A 25,019-nucleotide genomic window follows, 5' to 3' on the forward strand; every position below is an offset into this window, starting at 1 on the left:
TTTTTAGTGATGTTTTTTTCATAGTTGTGTTACGTTTTTTCTGTACATATTTTACTTAGTTTATGTACTTATTTTAAGCCCAACCATGACGTTTTAACTTTTAAACAGACTTTTAACCAGGAGGCCGGTGTTGGAGAAAGGTGTTTTGCAAGTTATGTTAGTGATGTTCGTCATGTGATTTTTTTGTGACATTTGTGATGTTTTTTCCATAGTTGTGTTAAAAAAAAACGCATGTTTTCTGAACGTATTTTACTTAGTTTGCTTAATTATTTTAAGCTCAACCATGACCATTTTCCTTAACCTAAGTGAGTGGTTTTGTTGCCTGAAACTGACAGAGGACGTTACCATAGTTTAGTTGCGTAGTGTACAAATGACATGCGAAAAGGCTAAAATGCGTAATCATGACACGCGGAATATCCAGGTAATGTCGTGATATTTATACGCCTTCCTGTGAGACCGTGTTGAGTACGGAAAGTGCTGCCTGAGAAAGAGCACTTCAGGGCAAACCTATCATATAAATAATTCCAATCATTTCCTCTATTGTCAGCGTGAAGCTCTCCAGAGGGGTTCAAGAATAAAAGTTGCATGACAGTGCCGTGTCTTTATCAGCTAGATTTCAAAACCACAGAAGCACTTTGTCTTTATCTCATCACTTGTCAGTTTAAAAAGCACAGATATGAAGACTGAGAGGAGTTTGTGTAGTTACAGACGGAGAACCGCGGGGGGAGAAGACAATTGAACACTTTCAGAAAAGCGATAATAAAGAGGGATAAGTATGAAGCCCCCTCCATCGCTGTGTGTTTGCTCAGAGCAGTGCAGGTACGAAAGGATTGCACACACAAGTGTCAGTCCTAATTTCATCCTTCCCTCCTCAGTATTCTCCACTGGCGTGTAATATAAACCTCTCTCTCGGTGTTCAATGACCTGGGTCACCCAGGCAGTCCATTTATTTCTCTCCGTCCCTCAGGCCAAACACCTGCAGCCAGCAGGACTCCGTTTCATCACAGCAGCGTTCTTCTAGCTGGACAAATGTGACGTCTGGATGCTACATGGATTTAATTTTGACAGAGAACCAGAGCGAGTCATCTGTAGGGCTCAAAACTGAAACAAACCAGTTTGGTAAACCAGCACACTGATGGTGAGGTACTACTTGTCTTATAAAGAAGGTTTACGGTTAAGTTTTTTAGTCTACATAGAACACTCATTCTTTAATCCTAACTTTCTTCTTCTGTTCAAGCTACTACTCTTTAATCAGCCTTTTCCTTTTTTTTTTTTTAAATCTTGCTCCCTGAGTTGCAGCTTCCTGCTGGTTTTCATTCCACTACCTAATCACAAAGTGATCAAGACCTGGGACACTGACTGAATGAAAGGAAGTGCAATCAGCTAGCTGGTAGGACAAGGAAACAGACCAGCAGACTCTCAGCCCTGAGGACCAAAGCTACCAGACCGGAGGCTAAAGGCTAAAGGCTAAAAGCAGAGTTGCTGTGTCTAAACATTACAAATGATTTACAATTCATCACATGTCCAATTCACACTTTGTAACATAATCCATTTCTTATGTGGGGATATAATTTGTGGCAATGGAGTGTCAAAAATTAAAATTTTGTCGGAAAAAAAGGTCTCTAAAGATGATTTATTGTAATTTTTAATTAGGTGTTTTTATACTAAACTATGATGATCATTTTTTTTATATTGCTAATTATTTATGAGTGCATTTAGAGTAGAAATCCACCACCGTAATATTTCTTTGTTTTTGGAACATAATTGGGTTGTGAACTGGTTGAAGATATTTTCTTACTTGTAAGTTGTTGTTTTTTTTGGGAACTATGCTGGACTTATTCTTGGCAGGACGCAGCCTCCTCTGCTGGTTGCCTGGCAACCTCATGGTGACAGCCAGTGTTGGGCAAGTTATTTAAAGTATGTAATTAATTCCTCCTAACATATTACTAATTTAATGTGAATGTAGGCTTGAACCACCACCCCACCTCCGGCCACTGCGCAGAGCACACCCTAGACCAGTCTGTCCAAGTGCAGAACCCAACTGAGTATGTGTGGTGTACCTGGGAGCTGCTCGTCTCCAGACTCTGGATCAGTCGGTCCCAGCGCTGGGCGAAGCTGTCCAGTCTGGCCTCCAGTTTGCTGGCCACCTCTTTGTTCTTGACGCTGCACAGCAGGTCCTGACTCATGGAGCACAGCTTGTCCATGGTGGGACGCTTCACCTCCAGGTCTGCCTTCACCGTCTGGTGGGATATACACGGACACAAACAACACCGGATGGGGATTTAAGCTTATATTCCTCCTGTTTGCTAAATGAAAGAGACAGCGGATCTGTTACAGGGAGACTCACAGCGAGACGGCGGAGGCAGGACACCATCTCTGACTGGTCCTTCACGTTGGAGGTCTTGATGGAGCGAACCAGCTCCTCCTTCTGAGTCAGCCAGGAGTCAAATAGACACTGTGAGGAGAGGAGAGGAGAAGAGAGGAGAGGAGAGGAGGGAAGGGAAGGGGAAAAGAGAGGAGAGCAGAGGAGAGGAGGATAAATAAGCGCAGAGGACAGGAAGAGGAGAGAAAAGAGGAGAGTAGAGGAGAGGAGAGGAGATGAGAGGAGAATAGAAGAGAGTAGAGGAGAGGAAGATAAAGAAGCACAGTGGAAAGGAAGAGGAGAAGAAAGAGGAGAGTAGAGGAGAATATAGGAGAGTAGAGGAGAGGAGAGGAGAATAGAGAAGAGGAGAGGAGAGGAAGATAAAGAAGCACAGTGGAAAGGAAGAGGAGAGGAAAGAGGAGGAGAGAAGAGAGGAGAGGAGAATTAACGGGGAGAGGAAACAAGGAGAAGGAAAGGAAGTAAAGAAAGGAGAGTTGTAGATGAGGGGAAAGGAGAAGAGAGGTGATGAGCAGAGGACAGGAATAGGAAAGGAAAGAGGAGAGGAGTGGAGAGGAGATTTAACAAGGAGAGGAAACAAGGAGAAGGAGAGGAGAGGAAAAAACGAAGGGAGAGGAAACAACAAAGGGAGAGGAACAAAAAAGAAAACAATAGGAGGACAACAGAAGATGAAATAAGAGGAAAGGAAAGATAAGGAAAGGGGAGAGGAGAAATGGAGAGGAGAAAAAAGGATGAGCATAGGTGATGAGGGGAAAGGGAGGGAGAGAAGAGGAGAGAAGAGGAGACGAGGAAAGTAGAGGAGATTGGATGAATGCAGAAACAAGAAGATGGATGGATGGATGGATGGATGGATGGATGGATGGATGGATGGATGGATGGATGGATGAATGAAAGGCAGAGGGGGAAGAGAAGGAGAATAAGGAAGAGAAAGACATGTTATCATGTGGGAGGCGGTGGTCTCCTGTTGGTACAGACACTCTTGACTGCAGCCTCCTCCTCCTCTTCCTCCTCCTCAGGCCTACTGTCTGTTACAGCATCTCTCCCTCTGCTCCTCTCAGAAGGTGAATATTTCTGCTATCAGTGCACGGACAGTTCATCTGCAACCTGAGCCCGCGGCGCTAATAGCTGAACAAGCATTTAGCCAGAGAACGGGGGAAAATTGAATTCAATGTATTTCCTGATGTTCTGAATAATTAATCAAATTAAATTAGCTTCTTATGGATGTCTGGAAGCCATCGCAGCCAATGAGACCTCATTATAAAACACAGTGGAGAGGTTATTGCATGATGAATCTCTACTTATCTGTGTAACTATGATCAAATAGGTCCCTAGTCGCACATTTCGGGCACATTAGGCACAGGTGCAATGTAAATATGTACAGAATGCACGGACACATTTAAACTCCTGCATACAAAAACTGAATATAGATTTTATTATAGAATTATTGAACAAAAATATCAGAAAAAAATCTTAAAATGTCACTAATTTATTTTAATAAATGTATATTCATAAAAGAAATATATACTTGAGTTGATTCCTCTTTAATATTAAAGCATTAAATTGTCCTTTTTTTTTAATAAATCAAACAGTAAACAAAGGGTGACTATGACCCCGAAGGGCGGGAAAGCAGATCCAGTTTTGGGGCTTTTAATTAAGGCTGATCAGTTAATCGTGTATAATCCGATGTTGTGATTTTCCCTCAATTATTAATCACAGAACACGAGCAAATCGGATATCACGACACATTTAATTTCCTTTACAGACTAAGCTGTGGCTAAAAAAAATCAACTGCAAAGAGGCTGATGAAGGAAAGAGGAAAGATGATCATCAAAAAGAGCATCTAATTAATACTTCTGATCAAAATATACTGTATATTTATGCTGTTAAGTTGTGGGGTCCTCGCTTGTTTTAGGATGAAGGTATACAATGTTTTGTGAAAAAAGACAAATTTTGCATTTGTGCATTTTTTTGCTGTTAAAATCTGAGATAAATATCTGATTTTTTTTAAGTGATGCAATGCCAATCGGTCAGTCCACCACTGTTGTTGCTTTCTGAAATATCTTAACAATTTAGTGCAGACATTCATGTTCTTTTTGAACTTTTTCCTCCATTTTCTTACTAATATCATCGATATTTGAAGCTGTATTTCTTACACGTGTGTAGTGCAAAATTGTATTCTAAATTTTATCTGACGTTATTATGAGACTTCAACAGTCTGAGTTCGACAAATTAAGCAGCGTCTTCCAAAGTTACAGATATATTAGCACAAATTTCCCTCGTTTTGTCATCATCCTTCCATGAATATGAAGTCGGTTTCAGCCTCAAATGTCTCTTAAAGCCTGCAGAATGTGGGAGTAGACACGATCTGGATGATCTAATCTCATTATACATGCAGCAAATACTGCTGTGATCCTGCCTCAGCTCCACACCGCACGCACGCACACACACTCATGCTCATACCTGTTCATTAGTGAAGTGCTGCCATTTCAGTAAAATCTCCTGAAGCAGTATCCAGCGTTCTTCTGTCCATCTACAAATGGCTGCCCAGCGGTCACCGAGCACCTGCACACACACACACACATATATATAAATAATATATTGATGTCTACATTAGCACAAAAATTCCTTTTGAGTTATTTCCCCTGAAACATTTTCATCATGTTGCCTCAGAGGCAGATGGATTCACATCTTCACTTGCCAGTTCAATTTGTTTTTGCTGCCAAAAATGCGGTTTGATTCTCCTTCCTCTCCCTCCCAGAGGGACGGAGCTGATCAGGATTGTGGACGGGCATGTGATTCAGAGAGGACGGGGACGGAATAGCTCTTTATTCTTATTCTGTCCAAGTTAATGGAGTTCATTGACTGTACAAATAACAAACAATGAGGATCAGGAGTTTTATGATGACCAGATAAAGCAGTGGTTCCCAACCTGGGCTCATAATCATAACAAGACACTTTTTTCAATTTGAAAGACTTCTTTTCTTCCGCAAATACAGATAGAAAATTCAGTGACGTTTTACTTTAACTTTAAAATGTACTTTCAAATTGCACTATTCCAAACTAACTTTTTCAAATAGAGTCATTCACCACATGAATTAAGATGTTTTTCAAAGTAAAATACGGTGAAAAGACTGCACTAATAGAGCACTTTAGGGACAAAGCGCTTTATAATATAAATGCTCCTCATTCACCCATTCAAACACAAATGCACCAATGGCTGAGGAGCTGCCATGCAAGGCACTGGCCTTGAAGCAATTTGCGGATCAGTATTTTGCAGGAGGCGGAGATTGAACCCCCAAACCCTGGGATAAATGCAGGACCGGCTCTAGCCCTTTTGGTTCCCTAGGCCAAATTCGGATTTGGAGACCCCACCACTCTTGGTTAGGGTGAGGGTTCAACCCTATCTCAATATCACAATGGTTTTAAGACAAAAATTACGATTTTTTATTTCAATAAATAACTGTATTTATTATTATATAAATAAACAAATTGGTCACTGAAATTGTTGGATTAAAAGTGTTTCAGTTTCACTACAGTTTACACTTTTATTAACAAGTGAGTGCGGCCAGGCAGATGAAAAAGAGTGTCACAATGGTGAAAAGTGTATTTCTTTCTTTATTTTTTCTCATTTGTTACATCAATGCAGAAAATGTATATACTTTTTTTTTTTTAGTGGGAGACCAGCACCCCCAAAAGGTGGCGCCCTAGGCGACTGCCTATATGGCCTATGCCTTGAGCCGGCCCTGGATAAATGGATGACTCGCTCTACACCCTAAAATAGATATTTCAATGCTATAAATTCACTTATCTAAATTTCAACATTAAATATTCAGTGATGACTACAATTAATTTTTATTTTTATTAATTGTTTTTCCTGTCTTTTGGCCGTATTAGGTACGTTTCATTAAAATCATTTTACTTGGCCTACAGCTCTGAACACAGTATGCGTATTAAAGCATGTGGGAGTACTGACACACACACACACACACACACACACACAGGCTGTGAGCTGTAAAAGTGTATTTTCCCTGACTCCATTGTATCGGCATATTGGCAGCAGGCTGTTAGCTGAGTAAAATGGGAGAGACACTCTTCCGTTCCATTTAACTGGCATAGACAAAACCCACAGTGTGTCCACTGAACAAAGTCATCAGAGTGACAGAGAGACAGAGGGCAGGGGGGAGGGCGGTGAGGGAGGAGAGGAAATGAAAAGACAATGAGATGCAGAAAAAGTGAGAGACAAGCGAGCGGGTAAAGGCAGACTTGGAGAGAGAGGCTCAGCAGGTTAATCTTAAGATGAATGGCCTGTAATTAATCAAGTGACAGTTCAACAGCGGGGAGAAACCAGGGAAGGCACCTTCTATTTGCATTTTTACATTCCGACACACACTGCTCTCTCTCATCTATTTATCTCTCTTATCTTGTATTTAGCAATAACCCACACTGCAGGAAACAACGCCGGCTAAAGTCAAACACAGAGTTGCATTAGGTTTCTAATGATGTTAAGCGTGTGTTCTGCATTGTAATTGCTTAATATGACACCGTGAATTCAAGATACCGCAGCGGCATTTTCTTTCTTTTTTGCTTCTGACTGATAATCTGCTTTCAGAAACACAGCATCTTCCTTTTATTCACATCTCCTCAACCCTTTCTCTCCCCCGAGGAAGAGCTTCAGTCGCATCCAATTATCCAAATTTCTTCATTTCCTCTTCGCGCGTGTCGACACCGACGCCCAAATCTACATCAGCTCGCTCGATCGCACCTTCCCCAAAGATAACAGATTGACCTTCCCGAGGCGAAATCACCATGACTGCCCCGTTTCTCCTCGCATCAACTTCCTACTTTCCACTGAGGCAGCCCTCCATCACAGTTCATATCATATGCAGCTCAGTGTAGACGCTTCAGCACAGCCTTCATCTGTCGTTTGACATCGCTGTTAAAATGCTGCCACTGTTAATACGTCACCGATCTCTGTATAGTTCCAAGTGAACTCTGATGAGGTGAAAGCAAGGCAGACCGACCACAGGACTCTGTGACAGTAGCAGTATGAATTTAGCATGAAATCAAAAACTAAATTACTATTCAATTTTCCTGATTGTCAGAAAGTTAAAACAAAACCCGTCCAGTCAACGAGTTCCCTGTCAGTCCATATGACTTTTACCTCTGGGTTCATTTATGATAGTCAGCGTGAACACAACACAAACCAGAACTAAAAGGCAACAATATAGTAATAATAATAATAATAACTTGCATTTATATAGCGCCTTTCAAGGAACTCAAGGACACTTTTCATGGAGGTAGGGAGACTAAACATAAAGCAACTAAACACAAGTACGGAAAAAGAAAAGACAGCCGGATAACTGCAGTTATTAATGAAAATAAATATATCATGTCATCTTCAATATATTCCAGCAACCTATCCTTAAAATCTCTTTAACATTACGAAAGAATATACCAATAACTTACGCCGGCGCCTCTTTTATTGGACGTTTCAGCAGACAGGATGGTACAGTTGATCAAGGCAGCACGTTTCTACCTTGTTAGCATTGTGACCCGAATAGACCTCTGCTAGCAAACAAACTTTACCTGCATCGGAGCATTCAAACAAATCTTTATACGTACAGCGTGATCACTCAGGTCGTGGCTGAGGATCGGACCGTGCAGTGTGAGCACTCAGGTCGTGGCTGATGATCGGACCGTGCAGTGTGATCACTCAGGTCGTGGCTGAGGATCGGACCGTGCAGTGAGATCACTCAGGTCGTGGCTGAGGATCGGACCGTGCAGCGTGATCACTCAGGTCGTGGCTGAGGATCGGACCGTGCAGCGTGATCACTCAGGTCGTGGCTGAGGATCGGACCGTACAGCGTGATCACTCAGGTCGTGGCTGAGGATCAGACCGTGCAGCGTGATCACTCAGGTCACGGCTGAGGATCGGGCCGTACAGTGTGAGCACATAAATCTTGAGCTTTAGCTTTACATCGCAAAGGATCTACTCGTACAGTAGGAGTAGGAAGTACACAACGACATTTCTAATATCGTACAGTGTATGGACAGATTTAGGAAGGGTCAACTAAGATTCTGAAGATCTTGAAGAGATTTTCAAAAGAAGGAAAAACCTTACTGCAACTTTCACAACAAGCTCTACTTCAAACTCACAAAACTAAACCCTTAATGCAACAATTATTTATTGAGCCAAGAGCATGAAGGATCTTTTCTCTAGAAAAGCAGAGGTCAGAGGTCAGAATAGCAGCGCTGCAGCTTATGGGAAGTGCTTCAGTGGTACAGATGCTGCTCGACTTGTTCATCCAACATTCGTGTACCAATAGTTCGGCCAATCAATATCAGAATGAGATACCTTCTGATTACTGGACAAAGGCAGTAATAGTGTGAGAGCTTCAACATGGAGAAGCATGTTGCAATTAAGGCTAGTGTATTAGAAAGCAGTGGGAATCAGTTTTAATAGATTTCAGCTTTACTGTGTGCAGTGTATGGGAGTTAACAAGGGGAACTAAGGCCCATACATCAGACGCTAAGACAAGCGTGGAGAATTAGCCGCACAAACCGGCAGCGACGTCTGGCTCCTGGTTGGAGTCTGTGTGATGATAACTTACAGAGCAAACAAAATCAGCAGAAAGCTGCAACACACACACATGCAGCACCAGCACATCTCACTGGCAAGGTCTAATTACTGTGCAACACCAAAGACAAAACTATCTCGCGTTCAATCTATTTTCCCCGAGAAACAACAGCCCGAGTGTGCTGAGCCTACTGAGAGAGAGATTTTTCTTCTTTTTTTTTTTTTTAAAAAAGAGATGAATATTAGCCCACAAGGTGTTTTATCTTCCCCAACGCTCTGTGTGATCAGCGAAGTGTGTGCTATGTGAGCATGTTTAACACAGATTTTAGTCTAGGGTGACAATGTGTGTCCTCACCTGAAGTTTGCTCTCCAAAGCAGCGGTGGCGCTGTCTCCGCTGGTCTCGTCCACCACCACCACCATGTGGGTCAGAGAGTTCACCCTCACCTGCTCCAGCTCCAGGTCCTCCTGCAGGAGCTGCAACACAGGAACACACACACACAGAGCCTCAATGATGGTGACTTCATGACAGAATGTGGCTGGCAGCAATAGAAGCTGAACTGCGTTGGTTTCCTATAAGACCACAGGAGTTCAAGTCATAGTCAAGTCAGCACACTGACACACTGACAGCTGTTGTTGTCTGTTGGGCTGCAGTTTGCCATGTTATGATGTGAGCATATTGTTTTATGCTAAATGCAGTACCTGTGAGGGTTTCTGGACAATATCTGTCATTGTTTTGTGTTGTTTATTGATTTCCAATAATACATATATACATATATTTGCATAAAGCAGCATATTTGCCCACTCCCATGTTGATAAGAGTATCAAATACTTAACAAATCTCCCTTTAAGGTACATTTTGAACAGATGTGCGATTAATTTGTGATTAATCACAATTAACTGTGGACAATTATGCGACTAATCACGATTAAATATTTTAATCGACTGACAGCCCTACTTCTTACCTAACGTATGTAACTTGGTGTAAATGATTTATGTTCACACATGCAGATTTTCCGTAATCCCACACCACATTTTTTTGCATTGCACTGGTGATAGACGTCCTTTAATCTCTCTGCACTTTTAAATTGATGGTTCAACTTCGCTCAATGTTCACACTTAAATTGACATTAACTTTAAAATTTCTTTCAGATTTGTAGTTAAGCTGTCACTTCTTTCGGTATTTTAATTTAGATGTTTTAACTGAACATTTTCAGCAGCAGTGCGCACATTAAACATTTTCTTTTTTCAAGTGTCATCATAATTTAATCAGTGGAATCGTTTTTTTCTGTTAACAGATTGATTGTTTAGTGTAGAAAATGTCCATGCTGGATTGTGTACGAGAAGCAACACATGGAAAAAAACTGAATTAAAGATCCCCCTTAGGCACAATAAACAACCTCCTTCAGGTAAACCCTGGATTAAAAGAAGAGAAGAGGTTACAAACTGTTGTCTAAATAGCTATAAAAACCCAACATGTAATTAGAGGTTTGTCAGTGAGAAACTCCCTAGTTCCTACGAGTTTCCATTTTTCAATTTGCATACACACTCCGACAAAAACTACCAAATTGCTACCGCAAATGGAAAAGGTAAATTTGGCCGCATTGTTCTCAAAGCTTCTCTGAAAGCTTCCATTTCCTCAAAATGAGATTGTGCAGCAGGGGAATCGGTAGGACACACACACAAAGCACCTGATTCTACTGTGTTTGTTTCTGTGGCAAACCTGTGATTTCTAAGTGAATGTCAGCACGTTGTATTTGGTGTCCTCGCTATCGGGGTAAAATTGCACAGCAATATATGATTGGTGGTGATTCAACCAAGCTCGTTTTCTATTTCAGCTCTTTTCAAGTGGCAGACAAGCCGAAACAAAAACATAACTGAACCCACTGTCAACACATCCCAATCATCAGCGCTCCCAAATTGAAGCCAGCGTACGCTTGAGTGTTTATCAGTGGATTTAATTTTTAACAGCTTCTATGCGGTGGGGTCTGTTGTTTCACCTCAGCCGGAGCCACTGCAGGTTTGCTGTGTTGAATCTAGTTGGACAGTAAAACCTCCAAATCAAGTCAACAGTTTGCAAACAGTTGGCTAATTTGATGCTTTTTTAAGTTGTCAGATATCTTTTAAAACTGCCAAATGAACAGATGCAGTTAACGCCGTGTGCAGAGCGCAGCCTCACACTGCTGAACACACTGCAATCTATAATATATCTGTTGAGATTGATAATTCTTAACCTTGGAAACATCAAAACAACTTGACCACATTGAAGTAGCTGGAGCTTTCAGTCCTTTCCCAGTTGTCATGGAAATATAGATGTTCACATTTTAAGGACTTCTCGTCGTTGTCGGCATGACCCATTCAAATGTTACAATATCAATAATAAGGACATAAGATCAATACAGCAATAATGTATGATTAAAGTGATGATACAGTACTCTCTGTTGCCATACTGAACATTATTATACATGAACATTATCTTGGATAATATACCTTTAACCCATTTGTGCCCGCGGCTGACATTTGAGAGAGGTTCTTATATGTATTTGAGAGTCAGTAGTTATCTCAAAAAAGCAAGTTCTGAGGTTTAGTAGAAACAAACAGACATATTTCCACCATTTTTGGATAAAAACAGTAGTCCCATGTGCCCAAAGACTAAATATAGTATGATAAGAATGATGCTGTATCTCAGAAATTACAAGGCTCACAATCAGGTATTTGTTATCTATGAACTCATAACAAGTCTAATATCAAAGATATGCACACATATGCAGTGCAAAAAATATTTCATATTGAAACATTTAACACAATTTTAGCGTTTTTCCTTATTTTTCCTTTTTCATACTAAATATAGTCTTTGGATTAAAATGGATTAAACTAGAAAAAAAGGTTGCAGTTCAAAATTTGCCGTTGAAACATTTATAATAGTTGAAATACCGAAAGAAGTTGAAGTGGCAGTTAAAATACCAGGGTTGAAGTGGCAGTTTTAAGTGTGAGTAGTGAATGAAACGAATATTCAAGCATTGAGGAGTTGGAACGTGAAGTGTTAAAGGGACAAATTGTAGCGGAGGGGTCAGTTGAAGTGGTCCTGAGAGGAATAAGTGCCAGTTGGAGTGTGTAAACTAAAAGATGGCAGTTGAAGTGTTGGCATAAGGGTAAGCACTGAAAGTAGTTGAAATAAATGGCGTATGAAGAGTGTGAGTTCAGGGACTAAGCAGAGAAGAGGAAAAATTATATTTTCAGTTCAAAAGTGAAGATCTGAGGAATCAGTTGAAGCTTTGAAATGAGATGAGGTGTGATTAAAGAGACTCTTATTTTTCTATTGTAGCTTCCTTTTTTTTAATTAGTCTACATTACTTTCCTTCAAATCATAAAAAGATATCACAACTTATTGGATATAGCCTCGGAAAACTGTTATTTTGGTAATTTTGGCAGCAGGGAACGTCAAAACAAATGCATTCCCCGTCCCTGGAAGTCAGCAAAGCATTTTGCAGCTTTCTTTTCTTTCCCTGTGCCAGTAAGAGCACATGAGAAAATAGCTGAATATTTGCTAAGCTCAGCTTTCAAAGAATGAAGACTATGAAGGCATGGATGGATTACTGACCAGTGGCCCACTGGGCACAGACCCAGCAGCCGAAGGGCTGTAGTACATCTTTCTCTTTGGTATTTTGTATAATATGTGGAGAGAAGTGTCAGTATGGATCTTTTGCAGCAGGAAAGGATTAGACAGCCTCTCTTCTCCAATGTAAACTGACAGTTTTGAACCAGCAGTAGCACTGATTAACCTGCATAATATCAGTGAAAAAGACCAGCAGGATGGGAGGCTGTGCGATAAGGGGGGAATTTATGCATCTTGACCAACTGTCTCATAATCTGCCTCCTCGTTATCATACGTCAACACGCTCTGCTTCTATCTGCATGAGAACATATGGAATATACAGGATGGGGTCAGGCAGCGATAGTATCAGCTTTCCTGTCGCTGGCGTAATTATGAATCATCACCTCGAACATATTGCTTTGTGCATTTGTCATCAGGAAACCGAGACTCTCACACAGCCTTGATGTGTCATACATTACCAGGTTTAAATACCTATAGCCATTTAAAACATCTTACAATTCCACTGCTTTTTTATGATTTATTTAATTATTTAAATTGAATTACAAAGTGTATAAGGACTTAGAACATTATGATATATGATGGACATTCTCATGCTCTGTTACGTCTCATAAGTTGATGCAGCAATTTTGGGGTTGATTCCATTTCCACCCACATGCGAGTGTTGTGCAATAAAAAAGTTGTATCGAATTTTGGGTCATGTCTGGAAGATAATCCCCAAATTGAGAAAAGTTGCAAAAACACTCGCGGGACTCGCTGCCTAACGACCTATCCTAAACCTAACCATTCGAGGTCAATACCTAACCTTAACCATCGAGCAAGAGTTTCGCAATTTGTGGGATTACCCTCTAGACACAACCTGAATTTTGCCGTGTCCATACAGTTTATCTAATGTGATACTTCGAAATGCGCATAAAATAACGTTGATGGCAACTGTAACTAAGGGGGATGGGGCTTAGCAAACACTCAGGGAACAGGGTTATTTTAGCCAACCCGTTCTCACTCCCAACTCGTCAATTACCGCTGTTTGGTCAACGCCCCTTGGCATCGGAAACTGACGCACGGAGGCACCCTTTAGCGACAGTATGTGACAAACCGGGCTTTCTACTAACTCCAATGTGAACCCACCCGCGGCGTTATTCAGAGGTCAGAGCAAGTGACTTTCAACCAGGAGGCTAACGCTTTTCGTGTCCCGTGTGAAAGTAACATTGACTTATTTTGTCAAGTGACTTTGGTATCGTCAGTCTCATGAGCTACGTGAGTCCTTAGTAGCCCATCGTCAGTCCCGTGAGCCCTGTGTGTCACTTGAGTAGCTAGTCAATCAAGTTAACGTCACCCACGACCATTTCCTAACCCTAACTAAGTGGTTGTGTTGCCTAAACCTAACTTCCTGTGAAAACAGAAGTTTATTTTGAAAGGACACTACGCATGTAACAAGCGTATATTGACACGCTGTCCCTGGTCCGTCCAAAAATAACTCAAGAGGGGTACCCCGTGCGTCGGTCTCCGATGCCGAGGGGCGCTGACCAAGCGGCGGTATGTGACGAGTTGGGAGTGAGAATGTGTTGTTTCAGCTTGATAACAACACATTAACCTGGATTAGTTAAAGCCACATTTGAATAACAGGGCTCCAGCCAGCAGATGCCCACCTTGTGCTCTTCCACTTGGTGCTTGACGTCCTCCAGGTCAGGACCCAGTGGTTGAGCCCCCATCCTCTTAATCCGTGCCTCCGTCACGTCCAACCAGTCTGTGAGCTGCTGCAACTGCTGGTGCTGCAGGTCCATCAGGACCTCGTGGAGTCTGGGGGGGGGGGAGACAGTTCAGTGATCTGTCAATCATGTGTTGATACTGTGGCGGTTAGCCCTCATCAAAAAGAGTCTAGCTCAAGAACAGTTCAGAAGGGCAGATGAAGGTCTGGTTAAACATGCTGATTTAATTGGTAGAAATGGTAAAAACCACCTCTCCTGTTCTTTTAATCCACCCCCGCTTTATACCAGACCCTTGCTGTATTGTCTAAGTGGTATTTGGTAGTCCAGGCCATGTCTGCACAGCTTTGTGCTTGAATCAACAAGATTATCAAAGAAGATAGCTGAACAGTTAATTAAATTTGGCTTGGTGTCAGTTAGCATTGGATTCACCATAATTAGAAAGGCCGCTGTTCTTTGTGTCCATGAATGCCGGCCACTGTGGGGATCTTCATTGTGTAAAAAGAGATGAAACTTTATTCACGGCCCTAAATTAAGACTGAAAAAAAGCTTGTGAAGCCATTTGTGTGTGTGTGTGTTTCTACATTTCTCATTGGGCGCATACATTCTGTCACACTTCTCCCAAAGTTCTTTGATCTTTTTCAATGTCTCCTGGTTTATATTTCCAAATCTGTCTTAAATACGCTTGACTCTATTACTTCATCATATATTTGGAATACTAAAGCTCCTCAGATTGTGATAAACTCTCACTCTCTATTCAATTAACAAGACTAAGGGTCGACAGCCGATAGAGCGCTCCAGGGATGACGTATTGTTGTAGGTCAACCAGGAATTTAGCATTACCCTGGGTTCCCTTGACAAAAAGTCAATGGGATTTCACCATTGGGTTTTGGATTCTTGCAGAAAATAAGCTCTGTGGCAAACACATGTTTGTGATACTTACATGTTTTGTTCAGCAAGATAATCTTCACAAATGAACACAACTTGAATGCAATCGCCAGACGTAAAAAGCAAACGTTAGGCTATGGACGAACTACACCATGGTCGCATGAGCGCATATAAGTGAGTATAAACAACGAGGCTGGGAATTTCATTAGTTTTGCAGGTATTTGGTTATGAAACCAAAGTATTGGACAAATTGAAATTTTGACGTGATGATGACCAAATTTATTAGGGCCTGAGCACTGTCAACGTTGGGCAGCGAAGGCCCTATTGAAACTGAAAGAATTGTTATTTTTAAAATTAATTGCATTTTTAAAAGGCCTTACGGTGCTTAGAAAAGTTGTTAAACTTTACACACTAATCACACGTGTTGGAAAATATGATCATTTTGGGGTCTTGGGCGGCTCGCTGGCGCCCCCTACAAAGATGGAAAAATTGAGCCCCTCGTTCGGGGTTTCACCTACATGTATGAAATTTGGTAGGCAGATACAACATGTGGAGACGCACAAAAAAGCCTTTTGGAGGTATACCCAAAACCCAACAGGAAGTCAGCCATTTTTAATTGAATGTGCCATTTTTCCCCCTTTTTTAGCGTTTTACTGGCTGTGTACTTCAACAAACTCCTCCTAGAGAATTAATCTGATCGACTTCAAATTTGGTCAGCCCCATCTAAAGACCTTTGCGATCAAAAGTTAGCGAACATTTGCGTTTTCATGGAACATTGGCGACGTGGCGTGGCAGCAAAAAAAGTGCCTTTTGCCATAAAACAGGAAATTGTTGTAACTTCTGCGTACTTTGTCAAATCGGATCCAATTTTCCCGATTGATCCTGATAGAAAACATGAATAACCGTACCAAATTCCACGGCAATACATCCAGCAGTTGTTGAGATATTTCATCTGAACCAAAGTGGCACACTGACCAACAGAAACCTAAAAAACCTTTAACAGAGTGTAACTACCTGGTCTGTCTCTCCATGCTAGACACTCTCAGGTGCTCCCACCGGGAGTTCAGGAGGTTCATCTGCTCCCTGACTTCCGAGTCCTCCTCTTCGCTCAGGATCCCCTCACCCAGCAGGGCAGCGCCGGCCCGGAGGACCCGCCCTACGCTGCCTTGGTGGGTGGTCAGCTCCACCATGTAGCCCTGGTGAGTGACAGAATGAAACATTTCACACACATACTGTATTCACAACAATTCCACTCATTCTGCCAAATTCGTCCTCCAAAGAAGAGGAATGCCTCACATACTCCCACACAATGACCCTCATTCACTTTAACTGCTCGCAAAATACATTTCCAGCTCTCACTTCAGTGCTATTTCCTCCAAGCACTTATATGATCCTTCCAGGGTCTCACATAGCACAATGGTCAGGGTTAATTTAATTCTGAGAGCATACAATTCAATAGTAAGCCAGTGTTCCTGTAAGTCCACATCCGTGAGAGTTAATTCAACACTTATATACCACCTTTACACCTTTTGGGTCATCGGATTTTAATTGGATCGATTGGTCAAACCAACGTTCAGGGACGCATTGTGACCACATTGGACACAAGTGTAAATACAATTGCGCTATCAATCCACATACAACACATACGTGGGCAGAAATACGTAATCATTGGCAACTGCCATTGCAGCCGTTCCGACTAAAGTATACAAGCAAAATTTGGCAATTCACATCGCAACCGAGCCATTTATGAAGCAACGGCTAAGCAAATCAATAGAGCAGTTTCACATATGGCTACCTTTTTTTTTGGACCTGCGCAAACTAGAGGAGGATCTGACGTTCGGTTGATTGAGCTGTACAGAGCGATCGGCTCTCAATGTGGACACTAGAGACACATATTAATACCAGGTGTAAATTTAATTATATCTAGATTAAGGCTGTCAATCGATTAAAATATTGAATCACAAATTAATAGCACATTTTTAATCTGTTCAAAATGTACCGTAAAGGGAGATTTGTTAAGTATTTAACATTGGTACCAATGGATTAAACTAGGATAAAATAAGATAAAAACATTGGTATTCTTTTACTACCTCGATGAAACTCATTAGGGACCCAGGAATTAGCTAAATCCCCAAAATGCAAATTCGGTAAGTTTCTTGTTCTTGGTCTTTTTCAGATGTTTGTTCGCCTTTCATCAACAAACAGCAGAGATAGTTTTTTGGTGATGGGCCACTTTGCACTCATTACTGCAGTCTTTTCAAGCCTGACCCTTCAGTGTAGTGGAGGGAGGCTCATTGTTTTCTCTAACTACACAGTTTTCCTAATTATTGGACATGCTATGTGGTTATGGATTGATGGCTGCTATTACTTTAACATTTCTGTTGTTTTCGGTTTTATCTGTGCAACACTGACTTAAAAGGAAAAAAAAAAACACACACTGTGCATTTTTTTTGTTTACAGCTACCACAGAGGCACATTATCGCTGCTCTGTTACCACCGCAAGAAACTATGGTCGTAAAATATTTAACACCTCATTATATAACTACAATTAACATCTCGTTATAGTATCATTCATGTGCTCTCCCTGCCAAACACGTCTTTCTAATATCAAACGGATGCTCTGTTAAGGAAATCCGAAATCATAAATGAATACTTTTATAATACTATAACTAATTACATCTCCCATGACATTAACTCTATCAAGTTGTTTGAACTCAAATTACTTAATTTACAAGAACAAAGAAATTGTCCTTATTGTCAACTAATTTTAGCTTTGACTACATGGAGGGCGAACCCTGCCAAAATTAACAAAATAAAAAATTAAATAAATGACTTGATAAATATATATAAATAAATACATTTGTCATTAAATGTAGCAAAATATTAGAAATACTGTAAATGTAGCCATTAATTAATTGATCAAATGTGACAAATTGATATTTCTGTTTTAATTTGCTTCTTTATTGATTTATCTTTGTATTAATTCCCTTATTTATTTTCGCTTCTGTTTAATTGTCTTGTATTTATTCATGTATTTATTTTTATTAATTTTTTAAATGTATCTATTTTTACATTATTTTTAATTTCTATTTATATATTTTGCATTTATTTATTTTTGCATTTATTTTTTATTTATTTTTAAATATTTACGGTACATGTGTGCAGATCAACCGTCTGAAGCTGAACTGTTTCGCGGACCCCTCGCCAGTCTCCTCCCCGAGGTTGAGCTCGTTCAGAGTGCGAACCTCCAGGCCGATGCAACAATTGTACTGTAAGTGTACTGATTAATAAGAAGTACGTTTTTATAAAAAACAAGAAAAGTTTGGCCATTTTAGTGAAGACAGCTAAATATTTTTATGGTCCTTAATAACAGTAAATCTCTTGCTGTAATGAGGTGCTTTTGTAATGTTACGTCAACACAAATTATGCATTTTATTCAACGAAAAATTAACAAAAGTCTCACTTAAAAGAAAAGAAACAGAGGATATTTTTACTGCAATTTCGACATTCAAGCAACTGCTTCACCGGTCTGGCTCTCACCTCATGTGTGTGGAACTGCTCCTTCACCTCCTCCACGTTGTTGGAGATGGGAGGCTGGCCCTGGAGCCCGTCTTCAGCCGACAGCAGCCATGTCAACACCTACAAATTCAAATTAACACGACATAATTAAAGAATAAGTCTGGTGATATTCTGTTTTTCTTATTGTCAACAAATCTCACGGACAGTGTGTTGACATCTCTAAAGACTTTATGACTTCATTATCCTGTCGCTCTCAGCCACAAGCCCACTGGTTCCTACTGATGGTGCAAACCTTTAAAAACACCACACAAATATATAGTTTCTTTTTTTTTTTTTTAAAGGCTCAGTAATTTCTAAAACAGCTGATCGCTGTAGTTTTCAGCACACATTACTCAAACAGGGGGAAATAGCACATTTGTTGGGGACTATTTTCAGCACCAGATTAATCCACATTGGGTACTTGAGGGAGAATAGAGTGCCGCAGGAATGAGTCCTAAAATCTGGAAATGAGTTAGCATTTTAGCACTTCCGGTTCCCTGGTCTGGAAGTCAATGGGTTTTCTGAATGGGTTTTTAGTTTTGAAGCTTTTATGAGTCTTTAAAAAAGGTGGTTGCTAACAAGCAGCTAAATGAGACAACTAAACGTCATCACGCCGACTCGTCCTCCATTACAGCCTAATCGCACATCTTTTATTTGTTCAAAATATACCTTAAAGGGAGATTTGTCAAGTATTTAATACTCTTATCAACATGGGAGTGGACAAATGTGCTGCTCTTTGCAAATTTATGTATATATTTATTATTGGAAATCAATTAACAACACAAAACAATGACAGATATTGTCCAGAAACCCTCACAGGTACTGCATGTAGCATAAAGAATATGCTCAAATCATAACATGTCAAACTGCAGCCCAACAGGCAACAACAGCTGTCAGTGTGTCAGTGTGCTGACTTGACTATGACTTGACCCCAAACTGCATGTGATTATCATAAAGTGGGCATGTCTGTAAAGGGGAGACTCGTGGGTACCCATAGAACCCATTTTCATTCACATATCTGGAGGTCAGAGGTCAAGGGACCCCTTTGAAAATGGATATGACAGTTTTTCGTCGACAAAATTTAGCCTAAGTTTGGAGCGGTATTTAATTTCCATCCCGATAAGGACATATGACATGGTTACCAATGATTTCCTTAGGTTTTCTAGTTTCATATGATACCGGTATCTTCACTCTAGCAAGTTGCTTTAATGCGTTATAGAAATTAGTGCCGTTAAAGTGAATTTGCGTTATTATCGTTGGTTTGGCTCTTCACATGGGATTTGTTGACAATTAGAAAGATATAGAATATCATCACACTTGTCCTTTAACAGAAAAATACATGAAATATTAGAAGATTTCTGTATCAACACCATAGTGCCATACCTCCTCCAGTGCAGCCTGGTAGCTCTCCAGGCTGGTGGAGCCCGGAGGCAGAGGACTGAGGCCCCGCTGCAGCTCCTCCTGGCCGGGACTGAGGAACTAGAGAGGGAAGGGACGGATGAGGAGATAACGGACACAGAGGGATGTGAGGAAGAAGTAGAAGAATGTCGGGGTTAGAGGGGGAAAAAAGGGTTGAGAAGTAGAGGGAATCGTGAGGAAAAAAGGTGGGCAGGGAAACAGAGAGATGAGTAGGAAAAAAAACAGGAAGAAAGGTTTACAGAGGAGATAGAGAGAGATGAGGAGAGGCCTGTTAGTGTTTGCCATTACCGGTGCCGACAAGCAGTTCTGGCCTTTGTCCAACCTCAACAACTTGTCCTCTTTCTCTCCGGGTCTCTCTCTCTCTCTTTCCCCTACTCTCTCTCCCCTATATCTCTCTTTGTGTGCGCGCTACTGATCTGGACACTAACAACATCTCTTTTTATCTGGGCTCCACGCTCCTCCTCTCGCTCTATTCTTCTCTCTGGTAATAAGGTCCTGGAAAGATACACAAGGCCCATCCGCGGCGCTGATAACCGTCCTCCCTCAGTCAGCGCCGCTCTCTCTTTATGCCTGTTTTGTATTATAAATGTGTTCGCTTTTGTCTGATGGTAGAGACTCCGTACTGACAGAGTTTACAGCTTGTAAAGTAAGCAGATATAAAATAAATGGTGGATATTCAGCTCCCTGACAGTCGAAAACACGCTCTTTTTTCTTTGAAGTCGTCCACATAAAACATTTTTGACTGAGGCAAGCTGAGGACAAATCGTTGTAAAAAATCCTCCTCAATTCTCAAAGGGAAACTTTGTAGAACCTTGTCGCGATGAGGCAGTTTCTGCTTTACATCCCACTTTTCAAAGAACAGTGGGTGAGCTTGAAGAAAAGCAGTATCTGACAAATTATATTTTCTTCTCGCGATGCCTTTTAGGTGGCAGCCGAGTTAAGTCGAGCACCCTGCTGTTACATTAAATATTTGACACAGCCCTCTGAATACATTCCACCCGAGCCAGAGCAAATTATGGTCCACATTTAGTTACGCAGCGCAGGGTGACGGCCTTGAAATTGCATCTGATCTTTTTGAAATGTCATGTTATGGAATACAGAAGACATATTAAAAAAAAGAAGAAGTACAAGACGGGTGGATGCACAGAAACTGTTTCTGTGTGCTACAGGTGCTGTTGTATGTAACGGTGACGGATAAGAAGCTAACTTGCCTTAAGTTTGTCAAGGCAGTGATGTACAGAGTAACTTTTTTTTTTGTTTCAGTTCAGCTTCAGTCTTCCCCTCCTTCTAGTCTTTATAGTAAGATAAGCTAATGAAAAGGGAGTGGTATCAATAGAACTCTAAATAATAGTAAGTCTGCCACATTTTGATTCTTAAAGGGTAACTTTGGTATTTTTCAACCTGGACTTTATTTTCCCGTGTTTAGTGACTAATGAGGACAACTATTTTTTAAAAATTGGTTCCAGTATTGAGGGAGAAAGCTGCAGCCATTATCCGGGCTGCAATTTAATCCTTCCGGACAATTGCGCACCATCAATATACGTCCACTAAAAGTGTTTGTTTTTGCCACTGACAGGCTCAGATTATTATTATGAGTCTGATATTATGAAAAAGACCCTACAGAGAAATAAACAGCCTCCTCATTTGTATAATGAAGCAGAAATGCATTAAGAAATGTAAAAAGAAATGTGTAAAAAAAAAATTATTAAGTAAAGAATATAGAAGTAAATAAGTTTGGGGAAATAAATAAGGGGTGAAATGCAGAGGTAAAATCTCGCAGAAATAAATAAGTGCATAAATACACAAATTAATACATTTAAAAATAAATATGAAATAAATACAAAATAAATGCAAAATAGATAAATAAAAATAAATGCAAAAATAAATAAATAAAGAAAGAATAAATGCAAAAGTAAAGAAATACATACATTTAAAAATAAATATGAATTAAATCAAAAATAAATGCAAAAATAAATAAATACATTTAAAAAGTTATAAAAATAAATACATAAATAAATAAAAGGGAAAATTAAACAAAAGAGTAAATAAAAAGGGGCATTAATACAAAGATAAATAAAGCAAATTAAAGCAGAAATATCAATTTATGTCACAGTTTATCAATTAATTAATGGTAACATTTATTTTTAATATTATTTTTGCTATATTTAATGACATATTTATTTATTTATTTGAGATCATCAATCATTTGAGATGATGCGACGCGAGATTTCAGAACAAAACTTCTCAGAGCGAGACACACTATAACAAACAGACCAAGCGAAAGGTAAGAAAAGGTTTTATGTCTCTGTAGGGTCCTTTCCATAATGTTGTCAGACACTTGTAATATTAATCTGAGACTGTCGGTGGCAAAAACAAACATTTTTAGTGGACGTACATTGACGGTGAGGAGTTGCCCCGAGCGATTACATCGCAGCCTGTTTCGCAGCTGCCATCTGCAGCGTTCTCCCTCAGTACTGAACCAGTTTCAAAAATGGTTGTTCCCATTAGTCCATTAGACATAAAAACATGGGAAAAAAAGGTTGAAAAAATACCAAACTTACCCTTTAATATTGCTCACTGACATCAGCTAAAAACTTGCTGTCGGTATCACTACTGATAAAAAAAAGAAAACCACATGAGCATAGTTAATATCACTTCTGACTCATGAATTCTTAAAATGAATATATCAACAGCAAAATAATACAATACATTTCAAACCATGAATTATATTGAAATGCAATGTGATTGACAGGCAGGAGTAAAAAAATGTCCAACACAGCAAGTCCCATAATTTCCCATTTCAGTCTTAAAATATGATTTTTTATTAACACTTCATAATAACCATCATTTTATAAATGGTAAATTGTTAGTTAATTCAACTTAGTTAATAGTTATTTTTATGTTAACAAACAATAAAATGATAATAATATTTACTAATTATCAGCAATGCTATTGTATTAATACTATTTAAACAGTTTATTGTTTGTCAACAGTAAAACAACTATTAACTAAGTTTAATTAACTATCAGTTTACCATTTATAAATGATGGTTATTATAAAGTAACTATACAGTTATTCCACTTTTCAGTGTGTTTTCACTTCAGGGTAGCATAAGGCACACCACTTCTTAAGCATAAAGACTTGGTATGAGGGACATTTTTAGCCGCAGACAAAACAACAGGTGAGCAGCCAAAACATGCAGACAGATGGACATTTGGCGTGGAGTGTTAGCGCTGCGAGACACGGACCTGATCAGTAAAACGCCTCCTCTTTTGCTCGGGCGACTTGACATATGCAGCCTGGGTGTAGGCATAGCTTTTATAGCGAGGCTGAGGGGAGGGACTCCGCACTCGGCCCTGAGCCACACTCACTGTGATCTGAGAGAGAGACGGAGAGATATAGAACAGGACAGAGGGAGAGTTTGGCAGGGGAGGCCAGAAAAAGAGAGGAAGATAGAAATAAAAGGAGAGCCGAAAGGATGCAAAACATAGAGCGAAAAAAAAAAGATCCAAAAGCCAAATTATGCAGAGGAAGAAAGAAGTGGAAGAAATGCAGGGAGCGAGTGGTGATGATGAGAAAATGAAGATGAGGAGAGATGAGAAAGAGAAGCAGAAAAACAGGAGAAAAAAGAAACATGAATAATCACACATAAGCTCTGTTTCCATCCAAATGTCAAGCTAATTTTAGGTGAACTTTCCGAACGGCATGAATAAGAGAGAAAATACTGATTTTTGTGTTTCCATCAGCAGAGCGTCGAAGAACACATTTACAAGAGAAATGTAAAGTCTCAAAAAGTTATATTGGGGAAAGTTATTTACATGCATTTCAGCAAATGTTGCCAGAGGAGTACTGCAACAAACCAAACTGTGTCTTATACGGTTCAGTGAGGTTGTGGTGGACTCATAAAGTCACTATAATGAACTATTTTACAATTAGACTGTAGCCTTTCCTTTAGCAAAATGGACTTAAAAGGGAGACTATGTAACTTTTGAAAGAAAAAAATAACACATTCTTCCTCTTAAGAATGAAAAGTTGAGTTAATAAAGCAATAAACACACCTTTGCTTCCACAGCCTCTGGTATGACCAGTACCTTATTAAGGCTAATATTAGCTCACTTAGATACAATATTGTTGTATAATGAACATTAGTGAGTCAGTTTTCTAACTTCATGACACTACGCCTATGTGGTAACACTTTATAACAGCCATCATTAATAAATGGAAAACTAATTAATTAATTAAACTTTAATTAATAGTTATTTTACTGTTATCAAAGAATAAAATAATAATAATGTGTACTTATTACTAATTTTAACAATTTATTGTTGCACACATTGTAACACTTTATGTATTATATTATGTATTTTATTTATTATTATTATATTAAATAATATATATATGATTTGTAAACCTTTGAGAAATCATTTGTAAAACATCTATAAACATCAAATAAATAGATGGACCGGAAAACAATTATTAACCTTTGACAAAGTATTATATAATATGTATAGATGCTTTACATAGTATTTACTAAGCATTTAACAATTATTATAATCATCAGTTGCAACTTTATAATAGCCATCTAAATAATGTTTATAGACCGTTTACAAATCAATTATTAACCGTTAACAAAGTGTTACAAATATCTGATCCGTGTAATGCTTATAAATGTTTTAAAAAAAATTATTTTAAAAGGTTTACAAATAATACTAATAAATTCATTCAACAAATATATAATAATAATAATAATAATATATATATATATACACATAGTATATGCAATGTTATATTGAAACACTTGTTAATGGTTAATACTTGGTTTGTAAACCGGATGGCTATTATAAAGTTGCAATTTTTTATTATAATAAAGTGTAAAATGG

At 39.5% G+C, this 25,019-nt stretch overlaps 1 protein-coding gene across 8 annotated transcripts in view; it reads right to left on the minus strand.

Moving 5' to 3' along the window:
- The window catches only part of dmd (dystrophin), a 309,740-nt gene that overhangs the window by 141,090 nt on the left and 143,631 nt on the right, over nucleotides 1–25,019 (minus strand). For all 8 annotated transcript variants that reach the window (XM_037762036.1, XM_037762033.1, XM_037762039.1 and 5 more), the window contains exons 10-18: nucleotides 23,388–23,516; nucleotides 20,104–20,199; nucleotides 18,703–18,801; nucleotides 16,177–16,358; nucleotides 14,218–14,368; nucleotides 9,313–9,432; nucleotides 4,841–4,942; nucleotides 2,348–2,455; nucleotides 2,061–2,240 (exon numbers count right to left, since the gene is read on the minus strand). In XM_037762036.1, the coding sequence (XP_037617964.1) occupies nucleotides 2,061–2,240; nucleotides 2,348–2,455; nucleotides 4,841–4,942; nucleotides 9,313–9,432; nucleotides 14,218–14,368; nucleotides 16,177–16,358; nucleotides 18,703–18,801; nucleotides 20,104–20,199; nucleotides 23,388–23,516 (1,167 nt within the window). The remainder of the gene's footprint in view (nucleotides 1–2,060; nucleotides 2,241–2,347; nucleotides 2,456–4,840; nucleotides 4,943–9,312; nucleotides 9,433–14,217; nucleotides 14,369–16,176; nucleotides 16,359–18,702; nucleotides 18,802–20,103; nucleotides 20,200–23,387; nucleotides 23,517–25,019) is intronic.

This window comes from Sebastes umbrosus, chromosome 24 (assembly GCF_015220745.1).
Source record: "Sebastes umbrosus isolate fSebUmb1 chromosome 24, fSebUmb1.pri, whole genome shotgun sequence".
NCBI classification, from domain to species: Eukaryota; Metazoa; Chordata; class Actinopteri; order Perciformes; family Sebastidae; genus Sebastes; species Sebastes umbrosus.